Below are 13897 nucleotides of genomic sequence, written 5' to 3' on the forward strand. Positions count from 1 at the left end.
TTGTCATGCATGTAAAACAAAAGTACCGATTAATGACCCTCTGTTTTGAAAATGTATCTAATAAAAAGTACAGATACTGTTTTTAAAATGTAACGGATGGAACTAAATATTATTCTAAAAAATAAATACTCCGTGAATTACAAAGTACTGGAAAAAACTTCTCAAATAATGCACACAAGCCCGATGATCCACACGCCCAAATGCCAGATGTGCCAGATGCCAGATGTGCCAGATGCCAAATGTGCGCGTGGATCTGCTAGGCAGAATATTGGTGCCAAAAGTCATGTGACGTTATCCGTAGTTGTAGAATAGCTTTTTTCGTACGTGAAGGATTTTTTTGCACTTGAAGGATATTTTTGTACTTGAAGGATATTTTTGCACTTGAAGGATATTTTTCCATACTTGAAAGATTTGAGTTTGTACTTGAAAGATATTTAAAAAAATAAACAGAGATAAAATCATTTTGGCATGAGTGTGAGATGTCATAGCTTGTCTTAGAAAGAGGGAGACATGGAAAACAGGCTGGATAGTGGCTCTCGAGGACTGAACTTAGCCACCCCTGTCTTAGCTGATACCACGAGCCCTGAAGAGGCAATGCTGTTCTGCCAGTTCACCCATAGTTGGCAGCGTTGCTCCGATAATCTTACGTGCTGCCTTTACAGCTCTGTCAATTAACTGCTTAAGAAAAACATTGCTGAGCTTTTGAAGACATATAATGCTAGTTTCCCAGATATAAGTTTATGATCAATAAGATCAAAGGCTTTGCTGACATCCAAAAATGCAACTCCTACACACTGCTTTGTCAATTTGTTGCAGCTATTCATTCGTTAGAGATATAAGTGCTGAGCTAGTTTAATACCCTTCTTCTTCCTTGAGCATCAGACTTAAGGTTGGTTAACTTAAAATAATTCTGAATCTGTTTAAACATAAAACTCTCCATCAGTTTACTGTCGACATATAAGGTGCTTATGGGTTTGCTGTTTTGCCCAGTTAGTGGTTCTTTTGAATTTTTAGCAAGAGGAACAACTTTTGATATTTTCCACAAACTTGGACTTGAACAAATAAAACATAAATTGAAAATATGAAATAAAGGCTTGACCACTGATTTAGTTACAACCTTTAGAAGTTTACCAGCAGTATAGTCAATTCCATAAGGTTTATCACAGTTTAAAAGTATTCTTTGAAAATTATCATTCTCATCAGATTCAAAAATATATGAACAGTTGTTATCAAACATAATTTGTTCTTTTATTATTGATTTTGACAGTCACTCACTTGGGACATTTAATTTCTAATGATTTTCACTTTTTTTTTTACAGTAATTATTGAAATAGCTTGCAACTTAAAAAGGTTTAGTCATAAATGTTTCATTCACATCAATAAATGAGAGCATTTAACTGTTTCTTCAACCCAACAGTTAATTTATTGTTTTTCATATTTGTTTACTATTTTTACCACATTTGTGAAATTCATTTTGTTAGTATTTTTTTCTTTTGCCTATTAATTGAATGACCGAAAAGCTTGCCAATCAACAACACAACAGTTTTTCTTTCAATCAGTCCCTTTTTCCTTGTCTCAAATCACGATCCAAGCAAGGAGACCTTGTAGATCTGACAGTGTTCTTTTTTTTTTCTTCTTTTTTTTCCTGAGAGAGAGCTCAGTATTGTTCATTCGATAATCTTACCGATTCGACATGTCATCATCATTGCTCTCTCTCTTTTTTTTCTCTTTTTTTTGTGTGTATGTGCGTGAGTATGTGCATGTGCGGGTGTGTGTGCATTTGTGTGTGTGTAAGTGTGTGCTCATTAATTCACCTAAAACCTATCAAAAATTCCATACCGTTCACCTAAACCGAATACTTAAGAATCCAACTAGAGTCGTGAGGTTGTCAGGAGACCCGAGGAAGGATCAAAAGAAAGAAAGAAAAGTGAAATCCAGCACCGACCAGACATCACCTATTACCCACCGGGTAACCAACCAGAATCTTCAAAGAGTGTTCTAATTGGGGCATGTTTATCACACACTGCTGGAAAATAGTTTACAAAAAAAAAATCATTCAGTGCAATCTCATCTCAGCATGCGTATTCTGTAACACTGTGTCCCATTATACATTTTCCACATCCTTGATAAAATCAAGTTCTGAAAAAGATTTGGACATTCTTTTGTAAATGACGTTAGGTCTTGCTCATGATACTTTTATTTTAAATGCCAGAGCAATTATATTATGATCACTGTAGCCAACGGGTTCTGAAATTATATTTGTGCACTTTTTAACATCATTTGTATAAATATGATCAATACATGTAGCTGTAGTTAACCCATCTCTGTTAATTTTTATCCTTGTAGATGAATTTACTATCTGGTTCAGATTTACATACGCTAATTGTGTTACTCAGATTTTTTTTTCATTGAACAGTTCAGTTCAGAAGACCAATCAATATTCATGTAGTATAAACATTTCATGCTTCGTATCAGTGGCCTTGTGGATCGTTGTACTGTTGATATATTGTTGCTTTTTTTTTGAAAACGTAAAAGTGAGATGTTTTTTTAAGCTATGTCTAAGTATTTTTTAGTTTAAAAAAATCACACCCCTCTGACAGTATAGATATATATATGTACAGGGAGTCGTTTTGACTTTACGCCTTGTGCCTTGTCCGTAGCACCTTCCTTTTCATTATTTGCCCACAGTAATCACGCCATTGTAAAGTTATTTAAAGTTGTGTTGTTGTTACCTCCAGCAACAGACGTCCATTGAGCAGGTCGGCTCACCATCAGGTCCGTCACATTTCCATGTTTAAATTTGAATTAGCTCCACTCTGCCGTCCGTCAGCAATGAATGTCTGTGCAGAAACACAAAATATTGGTTCCGGCTCTTCCGGGTCGCGCAAATATGTTTTTTAAAATTACTGTACAAAGTATTTTGATGTTAAATATCGATTTTAACGGTGAAATCCGATTTAAGTCAAAATTCGGGTTATATTGCCAGCGTAGGAACGGAACTACGCCGTAACTTTAGGACTCCCTGTACTTGTATGTTTGTATTTATGTACGTACTCATACTACATAGCCCTTTTTTTTTAACATTATTTAACCTGGAAAATCCCATTGAGATCCGCAGATCTCTTTTTCAAGGGAGTCCTGGCCAAGAGGCGTAACACAACACAACACAACAGTAAATTAAAAACAGGTTAATGACTTCATTTCCAGGTCCTTTAAAATGGCATCAAACGGAGACAAAGTTATGATACCTGGAAGTTGAATTGTCTTTTGTAAAAAATTCCAATCTGTAGGTGCTTGATACTGAAAAGCCATCTTTCCTTTCTCTGTCCTGACAGTAGGGGCAGTCAGTAAGTAGATGTCCTGAGAACGAAGAGAGTAAGGTCCATCTGAATATAAACTTTCAAATATGGAGGGAGTAACCCTATGCGTCCCTTGTAAATAAATCTGTACCAGTGTGTCAGCCGACGAGTGTCCAAAGCAGGCCATCCAACCCGGGAATACAGTTCACAGTTCGTGGACTGTAGTTTGTTATGAAGCGCAACGAGGCATGAAAAACAGAGTCCAACATATGTAGAGCTTTGGCTGGGGCATGTGAGTATAAAAGGTCTCCATAATCAAGCACAGGAAAAAATGTTGCGGCCACAAGTCTTTTCCTTGCTTGGAAAGAAAAACACAATTTGTTTCTAAAATAGAAACTTAAGGCACAGCTTCTTTCTTTTTTTTACAAGAGAATCAATGTGAGGCTTAAAAGACAATTATGCATCAATTATTACCTATTGTGTATTTTTTTTAATTACTTTTAATTTCAGGAATTGCCAGCAAACAGTGTTCTACTTGTCTACCTGTCAGCAACCGGAATCTTTCCATCTGTAAATATAGAAAGTGAAGGTAAGTGTATTTTTGGCTACAGGCTTATGAAGGACCAAAATTGCCAAAAATAAAAATAAATAGAGCTGTCAAACGATAATTTTTTTAAATCTGATTAATCACATCTTAAAATTTTGATTAATCACAATTAATTGCTTAATTAAAAAAAGCCTTTTTTTAATCAACATTTTTTTCCCGCCAAATTTGAAGAGCACTGGTTATGTGTTCATTATTTTGACATTTAATGTTATGAGGACGTCTTCAACATTTTTTGATCCACTGCACACGCTCATCCTCCCCTTTTTCTAATCAGTTTATTACTTGCATAATTTAAAATGGAAAAAAATGACCCCAATATTTTAACATGAGCAAATATTCTAAATGTGATACGCAAACATTTATTAAATGCTTTACTTTAATGCATGTAATTATGTTTATTGCTAAAACACAACCTGTGCTACCTTAAACGTAGCCATCCACTGTCACGCTAAAGGATAATCTATGGTCAAAATTAATAGTGCGATTAATCTATGTTAATTTATGATTCTTGTGATAATTTTTTGTGATTAATTAATCAGTTAACGCTTTAACTTTGACAGCACTAATAAATAAATGACTAAATAAATACATAAATGAATAAAAGGGAAAATAAAAACAGATATAAAAAATATAACTAGAAAAATTTCCGCGGAAATTTTGAATGGGCCTGCTGACTCACGTGGAAACACGCAATACTTGGAGCAATAAAAATACAATTTAAACCATTGAAATCGCTCAAGAAATGTGGAAGTTAACCATAATCAACTAAAAGTATTACTGCCCCTTTAAGAAACATGCACATTCACGCACACACATTTGATTTTAACAAACATTGAAATGAGATGAACAGTTAAAAATGTAAACCATTGAAATCGGTCAAGAAATGTGGAAGTTAACCATAATCAACATCAACTAAAAGTATCTTACTGTCCCTTTAAGAAACATGCACATTCACGCACACACATTTGATTTTAACCAACATTGAAATGAGCTGAACAGTTTAAAATTTAAACCATTGAAATCGGTCAAGAAATGTGGAAGTTAACCATAATCAACTAAAAGTATTACTGCCCCTTTAAGAAACATGCACATTCACGCACACACATTTGATTTTAACTAGCATTGAAATGAGCTGAACAGTTTAAAATTTAAACCATTGAAATCGGTCAAGAAATGTGGAAGTTAACCATAATCAACAAAGTATTACTGCCCCTTTAAGAAACATGCACATTCACGCACACACATTTGATTTTAACTAACATTTCAATGAGCTGAACAGTTTAAAATTTAAACCATTGAAATCAGTCAAGAAATGTGGAAGTTAACCATAATCAACTAAAAGTATTACTGCCCCTTTAAGAAACATGCACATTCACGCACACACATTTGATTTTAACTAACATTGAAATGAGCTGAACAGTTTAAAATTTAAACCATTGAAATCGGTCAAGAAATGTGGAAGTTAACCATAATCAACATCAACTAAAAGTATCTTACTGTCCCTTTAAGAAACATGTACATTCACGCACACACATTTGATTTTAACCAACATTTAAATGAGCTGAACAGTTTAAAATTTAAACCATTGAAATCGGTCAAGAAATGTGGAAGTTAACCATAATCAACATCAAATAAAAGTATCTTACTGTTACCGCGTACACATTTAATTAACTTGAGTAACTTGTTGGGAGACGTCACGCACCAACATTCCATTGATTTTGTATGGGATAAGCACACCTCAAACAAAAGCCTCTCACGACTTAACGGTTGAAGATGCAGATTCCAGAAATGGCTCGTTAGAACGGCAAGGGTTTGGGGAACGCGAGCATGTTCTCAGTTGTTTAATCGGATGAAAAATGAGCAAATGAGAGCAGGTTGAAAACGTATGATTTTTCGAAAATGAAGAAACAAAGGCGGCGAAATTAACATGGAGGAGATAGGCGCCCAAGTACGACTTCTCCTCGCTTAAAGTGAAAATAAAGGTACTAAATGACACCTTAGCCAAATAAATAAATGTGTGAATTTGATGTCTAGTGAGCAAATATTGTGGCCATGGTGACGAGTTGAAGTGAAACTTTTGGAAATAGATTTTTTGGTTCCCGTAACTCAAGCCTTAATTAGTCACGCTCTAGCCGATGCAAAAAAGGCTATTTTCACCCCTTCGCTCACTGTCTTTGAACCCGCACAGGGGGGAGAGCTTTCATTTCTTAATTTTGACACTGAGCTAAAGATGGGAAAAATTCCAACAAAATGAGCTAAAATCCATATCGGTCGGTTAACGTATGCGCGCGCAGCGTGTCTTGGACAAAGGTGCTTGATTGGAGTTGGTCTCTTTCGGTTTCCCATTCATTCCTATGGGACTTTTTTTGGGAGTTTTTTGGGAATAGCGTCGCTATGGTAACTGGGAATTCTTAGAAAAATAATGGCGCACCGAGTCAGATCGAGCCGCATTTTTGCGGAAAAATTGTGGAAGAAGATATAATAATAAACGCAACAATAAACCCTTTTTTGTAGGATAGTAATATGTGCCTGCTTGCTTTGCAAGCGCTCCGCTCAGCAGGCCCATAATTAAAAAATGTAATGCACAAAATAAATATACCATATTTTCACAACTATAAGGCGCACTTTAAAGTCTTAAATGTTTTAAAAAATCGACGGTGCTCATAATAGTGAGGTGCGCCTTGTGTGTGGACCAAGGTCCAAAATCTGACTGACTGTGTGAGAGGACTTCCCGCACACATTGCTTATATACAAGAAAAGCGGACCTGACTGAGGACAGACATGATAGCACGGAAGAGTCAACTTGGTGGCGAGTTCTCCAGTCCCTCCTCTCCCCCTGCCCCTGCCCCACGCCCACCCCGACGTGTTCACTCTGCCAATCGTGATTTGTTGTGTTCAAATTTATGCCATGGCGCTAAAGCATGCATGTTCAGTGAGCATATGTCCTCTTTTTTTTTCTTTTTTGCTTGTTTCAGAGCTTAACGAGCCACTTACAAGTTGATTGTTTGATTGACAGCTCCCTCCAAAATAGAGCAGTCTACTCGCACAGGGAGTGAGGGAGATGGAACATAACAAATGCAAAGGGGTGTCCGGGCTAAACTACTACATACAGTAGTGTATTGTTTCCTTTTTTTTTCTTTTCTTTTTTTAAATGCGTTATTGAACAACGTGCACTTACAGCAACAGACATCGTAAAAGTCACTTTGAAGTAGTGCAAGTCTATACAGTGTAGCTAAACAGATCATACCACATACAAAAGAGACCAGATTGTTTTTTCCCACGCATCACCTTTCCTTTCTTTTCTCCGTGACTCAAATGTGCACATCTCTCAGCTGCTGTGAAAAATAAAGTTCGGCAAATAAACGCAGAGCTTGCTATCATTCCGGGAGGCTGGCGAAAACAGCTTTACCAAGACTGGGAGGCAGCATTGTGCAAGTTGTGCCACAATATGTCAATGGATCGTGAATGCTTGGGCAAACACAAAAGCTGGCATCTTTTTCGATGAGACTGGCATGTTTGATGGAGAACTTGCCCAGTTGTTTGTTTCTGATACAGAATATCATGAGGACTATGACTGATTTGTAGATTAGGAATGATCAAAAACAACGTGAGTACATTGTTATATACTTCAAGTACAACTGAACTCACTGTTTACATTGTTACTTCAACCAAACTCACTTTTGTTCCGCTCGCTGCCTTTTTTAAAAACATGCTTTAGCACTAGCATATGTTTTAGCATGACAGCATGCTACCATAAATTTTGAGCTAGACCGTGCCTGCGCCCAATAGTGCGGTGCACCTTATGTGTGTGTTTAACACAGAAATAGCACCGGTAACTGTGACTGCACCTTATAATGACTTATGGTCGTGAAAATACGGTAAATGGAAATTTTTTATATATATATATATATATATATATATATATATATATACACACACAATTCCCAAAAAGTTGGAACACTATACAAATTGTGATTAAAAAATGAATGCAATTATGTGGAAGTGCCAAATTTTTACATTTTATTCAGAATAGAACATAGAGAACAGGTGAAAATTTGAAACTGAGAAAATTTATCATTTTAAGGGAAAACTAAGTTGATTTTAAATTTCATGGTGTCAACAAATCTCAAAAAGTTGGGACAAGGCCATTTTCACCACTGTGAGGCATCCTCTCTTCTTCTTACAACAGTCTGCAAACGTCTGGAGATCGAGGAGACAAGTTTCTCAAGTTAAGAAATGGGAATGCTGTCCAATTCTTGTCTAACACGTGTCTCTCTAACTGTTCAACTGTCTTGGGCTTTCTTGGTTGCACCTTCCCTTTTATGTGCTCGACAAGTGAAAGAAGTGGACTGCATTTCAATACCAGGATCCTTTTCCTTTTCTTATTTTTTTTCTGAGGCACCTCAGTATTTTTCATTCGGTAATCTTACCGATTCGACATGTCATCATCATTGCTCTCTTTTTTCTCTCTCTTTTTTTTTTTTTTTTGTATGTGCGTAGTGTGTGCATGTGTGGGTGTGTTTGTGCATATGTGCGTGCGTGTGAGTGTGTGCTCATTAATTCACCTAAAAGCTATTAAAAATCCCATACTGTTCACCTAAACCGAATACTTTAGAATACAGCTAGAGTCGTGAAGTTGTCAGGAGACCCGAGGAAGGATCAAAGAAAAGTGAAATCCACTACCTAGCGGGTTACCAACCAGAATCTATCACCAACCCCAGAAACATTTAAATTGCAACAAATTAGGGAGACCTCAGGAGACCAAAGGAAAGACTGAGGAAAGGAAGGAAGGCAGGATAGATGAAGCAGAGTGAGATCCACAGACATCAGCCTCCACCGACTCAACGACCAGACGAAGAGGCAGATTGTGTTTGAATTTCGGTAGATGCTAGTGTGGTAGATCTGGCATGCATGAAAACCTCCACCAAAGAGGGGAGCCGTTGACCTCGGCCAGGACAGAGCAAGGACAACCCCCCAGGCCCCACAGGGGCCACCGGAGCCAGGAGCGCCCCCCACCCCAACACGGCCCGCGCCCCAAGCCCAACGCAGCAGAACGGGGGACGGCAGGCCCACCAGGCACCTCACCGGCCCACAGCCCCCGCTAACTCCCCCCCCCCCCCCCCCCCCACACACACACACCCGGGCCAAGCTCAGCCAGGCGGGACAGCACCTATAAAGTTAACCCACTGGCATGCAGTGATTTCGAATATTAACCTTTAGTGCCCATTGGAAGTGAATCTTGAGGAGTTGGTGACTGTAAGGTATCATTTGATGTGGTCTGTTCGATCCTGCTGGCAGCAACTGGGTTCCTGACTGTAAAAACACAACCATTAGTTACAAATTGCCAAATACATAAACAGCAATATAAGTTATCGCGATGTGGTGGCTCTCGCTAACAGGCAGAATTAAGTAACCAGATTTAGATTAAAAGATTCTATATCTATAAGTAGACCATGTTTGTATACATTTTGAAATTTGGTTTTTATTCGAGGCAGATCTTTTTTCCATTAAAATGTGATTTATGAGGAGGTTAGACCATTGGTCGATATTCAGAGTTTGTTTATTTTTCCAGTTAACAAGAATTGTTTTTTTCGCAATAGTAAGGGCTACAAGTGTAGATTGAAATTGTTTACGTGGTAAGTCAGTTGCTGTTAGGTCACCTAGCAAACACAAGTTTGGAGATAAAGGTATCCTACAGTCCAACATAGCGGAAAGTTTTTTTTAAGACTTTAGTCCAGAAATACATAACCGGAGTGCATAACCATAAAGCATGAAAATAAGTGTCTGCAGTAATTTGTAAACACTGGAGACAAATGTCGGCGTCTGAGAGTCCCATTTTCTTCATCATATATTGAGTAATATATGTTCTATGAATAATTTTATATCGGATAAGTTGTAAATTTGCGTGTTTTGTCATTTTAAATAAGTTTACACAAACTTGAATCCAAAAGTCAAATTCCGGAGCTATAGACAAGTCTGTCTCCCACTTCGACATGGGTAAATACATTTTATCAGTATACGAAAGTAACATATATTTTTGAGAGGTTTTTTGTTGTTGTCGGAGAAAGCTTTGTAATATCTTTAGTTAAAACAGGCGGTTGGAGCGTATCCCGAAGTGTTGGAATTTGTTTCTTTATCATATTTTTAATTTGCAGATAATGGAAAAAAAATCTGTTTTTTATTTTTTATTTTTGGAGCAAGGATGTATGTGATATAAACATCATCTGAGAAAAGATGGTGGAGATGTGTAATTCCTTTCTGCTCCCACACACCTAAATAAAACGATTGGTTGTTAAATTGAAAGTCGGGGTTATGCCATATGGGAGAAAGCCCGCAGGGCTCTAATTAGGCCTTTGTAACTTCTAGTGCCTTCTACCAGGCGGTCAAGGTGGCTGAAATCATTGGTTTTTTTAAACAATTGTGTCGCTTAATCGATGTTGTAATAAAGAGTAAATCTAAAAGTCTGAGGTTATTACAATCCTTCTGGTCTAGTTCTAACCAACTGTTAGTATCTCTGTTGGGTTGTGCCCATAGAATGATATATTGTAGCTGGTTAGCTATATAGTAGTGCATAAAATTTGGTGCCTCTAGACCTCCTTTGGATTTACTTTTCTGAAGAGTAGATAGACTAATCTTTTTTTTTTATTCCAGTAGAATTTTGTAACGGCCGAGTCCAACAACTGGAACCAGTTAGACGTAGGTTTGAATGGAATCATTGAGGGAAAAATAGTTTATTTGGGGTAAAACTTTAATTTTAATGGTGGCTATTCGTCTTATTAGAGAAATAGGAAGATTATTCCAGCGCTCCAAGTCACTATAAATGCTATCCAGAGTAAAGTTTAAATGACTTAAATCAGTTAATTTAGATGAGATTTTTATGCCTAAGTATTTTAAATTACCTATAGGAAATGAGTAGTGTGGGTCCTGGCTTGCAGGGTTCCATGAATTTTCTGTAATAGGTTGTAGTGTTGATTTTGTCCAGTTAATAGAATAATCTTATAAATGTGAGAATTTAGTTATTAAGTTAAATACTTCCCCTAACGAAATAGTAGGCTTTTCTAAATAAAGTAAAATATCATCGGCAAATAGATTAATTTTGTGTTCTGTTACCCCAGAGTTAATTCCTTGAATCCTTCTTTCCTGGCGTATAGCTAATGCAAGTGGCTCAATAAATATTGCAAATAATAAAGGGGACAGTGGGCATGCCTGTCTTGTGCCTCTCTGTAGAGTAAAACTCTGATATATAATCCCATTAGTAGTAACTGTAGCTTTAGGAGAATCATATAATACTGACACCCAGTGAATAAATGACTTCCCAAAGCCAAATTTATTTAAAACAGCAAAGAGGAAGGACCAGTTAACTTTGTCGAAAGCTTTTTCTTCATCCAATGATATAATATTTTATATTTTTTATCATGCCGCTGTGACATGCTAATAAGGTTAAAGAGCCTCCTAATATTATTAGTAAAGTGACGACCTTTAATAAAGCCTGTTTGGTCGCTATGAATGATTGTCGAGATTACTGTTTCTCGTCTAGATGCGAAAGCCTTAGTGATAATTTTAATATCAGTATTAATTAGTGAAATCAGATGGTAACTTGATGGAAGGGTGTGGTCTTTTTCTGGCTTTAATAAAAGTGTAATTGCTGCTGTATTCATGTGTGGGCGTATGTAACCATTAGTTTTAATTTCTGTTACTACTCTTAAGAATAGTGGAGCAGATAGAGAGATAGCCGGATATCCATCCGTGCCAGGTGCTCTGCCAATAGGCATACTATCTAGAGCACTGTACAGCTCGTTCATAGTAAGTGGCGCATCTAACATATCTTTATATTCAGTAGTTAACTGAGGTATATTTAAGCTACTGAGTAATGCCACAATATGCTAAGGGTTAGGCTTGTTAGTTTCTGAGTATAAGTTGCGATAATAGTTATAACAAATTTGATTAATTTCTTCTGGTGATTGTGTGCATTCACCAGTTGTCCCTTTGATAGCCGTTATAAGAGATTTTTCCCGATTGCGTTGAAGTTGGTTTGCAAGAAATGTACCTGATTTGTTATTACGTATTTTGTCTTTCATAGCGAAGGAAATATGAAACACAAAATATGATGCCCCGCCCCCATCATATTGACCTTTTGCACGTGATGTCACAGCCCTCATGGGAACGCCCCCTCCGGAATGCTGGACGGCAAAAGAGCCACTTGCCTGTATTATAACCATTGAATCTCGTACAGCGTAAAGTCCCTTATCTAATCCATTTTCTTATAAAATGGTCATATCTTGCTGTGCAGTTGGTTGTACAGAAAGACAAAGAGTAAACCAAATGTTGCTTTTTATCACATACCTTCTAATGAAGACGAACAACGATAGCAGCAATCAACAGAAAGGACTGGCAGCCCACAAAGTATTCACGGATTTGCAGCGATCATTTTTTGCAAGGTTAGTAGATAAAGGTTGTAATTAGTAAATACATGTTTATACATTTTACTAATAAACGTACACTAACAAATATTGTAACAGAGGTGTCGAATTGCGTGTTTCAAATCACATAAACGAGCCAGATAGTTAGTGTCCACTCCAACTGCACGAACACACAGCTTAGTTTTAAAATGTATCTTCTTCAAAACTATTAAGTGCATTTGACTGTTTAATAATGTGGTATTTCGTCTTTGTGCTTGGAGTTTTTTACTCTGGAGTCATATTCATGAAATTACTGCATAGCTTGCCACTACAATAGTAATTTGTTCCATGCAAGTAAACATAGTAACACATCATCACAGCATTTCAATATAGAACGGACTATTTAAAAATACATCAGATAGCATGATAAACAAGTTTTATCTTTGCATTACGAGGTATATTGTACCCCGGTGTGAGCGTAGTATCTTGTCCTAGAGACCCAGCCAGCGACAAGCTTTTGAATCAGCCCCGGTGTAAGGAGAAGGGATGGCATTGACTACATAATGATATAAGTTGTGCGCTGTGAATTCCAGAAAAGTCGGCGATTTGATTAACTTCGTAAAAACAGCAGGCAACAGAAGGTAAGGGGCTGTTTTCAAATTAGCGATCTCCATCTTAAGTAAATATCGCGCTCTATGAGTCCCGACTAAATGTGCAACTTCGACTGACAGACGACCTTCGGTTGAAGTAATAGATTCCATGACTCTATGGGCAATAATAACTTTTAATTTGTAAAACAACAGTCGCTAAGTCACTAAGTTGCTCCTGGTCACGTCTACTTCCATTCAACAATCATTTCCTTCCGTCGTCCGTCATAGGGCAGTCACGTGATCACGTGACGTCTGTGCAAATGGTCAATAGTATTTAGAAAACTCAAGATTTTTTCCCGTCTGATGATGGCCCAGGTCTTGACATGGTCCGGGCCAAAATTGAAGTCAATTGGATCAAACGTGTAGGAGAAATGAGCAAAGAGTATGCCCCTTGTAAATGTTAAAAAATTGGCAAAAATCTGACATTCAAAAATGTGTTGCTCACTGCCTTTTCATTTAAGCATCTGGGTCCAAGAAACTTTTTTGTAGGTCTTGGGCTCCCTCAAATACCCCCCAAAAATTTGTAGATCTTGCTTAAACGTACAACCGGGGCTGCTTTGTTCAAAATTTCTAGGGGGCGCTAGTGAGTATTTTTTGTAAAAATCGCACAATACACGATAAAATATTACTCTTTTGCCAGGCCAGATGTGTGTGTGCCAAGTTTCATGAGTTTCAGTGCATGTTTAGGCCCTCAAAATTGGCGTTGTTTTCTTGGCGAACAGTACCTTGCCACGCCCACAGCGATTCACAAAAACTCACAAACTTCGTGTTATGACATCATGAAGGCCTAAACACTCTTCTGAGTAAATATGAGGTAGATCCAGTTAACGTGGTTGGAGCAAAAAGTTGAAGAAAATAATGTAAAAAAATAAAAATATAATGCCAGTAGGTGTCGCTATCAGTACAATTGTGTGAAATTTTGAGAAGTTAGGATCATCTGGG

General features: G+C 37.3%; 2 protein-coding genes across 8 annotated transcripts in view; one reads left to right on the forward strand and one right to left on the reverse strand.

The window, feature by feature from the left end:
* scai (suppressor of cancer cell invasion) overlaps positions 1-13897 on the forward strand; it is a 139479-nt gene that overhangs the window by 96730 nt on the left and 28852 nt on the right. For all 7 annotated transcript variants that reach the window (XM_086096914.1, XM_086096913.1, XM_086096918.1 and 4 more), the window contains one exon: positions 3810-3888. In XM_086096914.1, the coding sequence (XP_085953040.1) occupies positions 3810-3888 (79 nt within the window). The remainder of the gene's footprint in view (positions 1-3809; positions 3889-13897) is intronic.
* LOC147162361 (uncharacterized) overlaps positions 1-13897 on the reverse strand; it is a 37890-nt gene that overhangs the window by 13978 nt on the left and 10015 nt on the right. The window contains exon 2 of the mRNA XM_086096921.1: positions 9121-9219. Within this exon, the coding sequence (XP_085953047.1) occupies positions 9121-9133 (13 nt within the window). The 5' untranslated portion in view covers positions 9134-9219. The remainder of the gene's footprint in view (positions 1-9120; positions 9220-13897) is intronic.

This window comes from Leptonotus elevatus, chromosome 15 (genome assembly GCF_054856555.1).
Source record: "Leptonotus elevatus isolate MCC_2025b chromosome 15, RoL_Lele_1.0, whole genome shotgun sequence".
Lineage (NCBI taxonomy): Eukaryota > Metazoa > Chordata > Actinopteri > Syngnathiformes > Syngnathidae > Leptonotus > Leptonotus elevatus.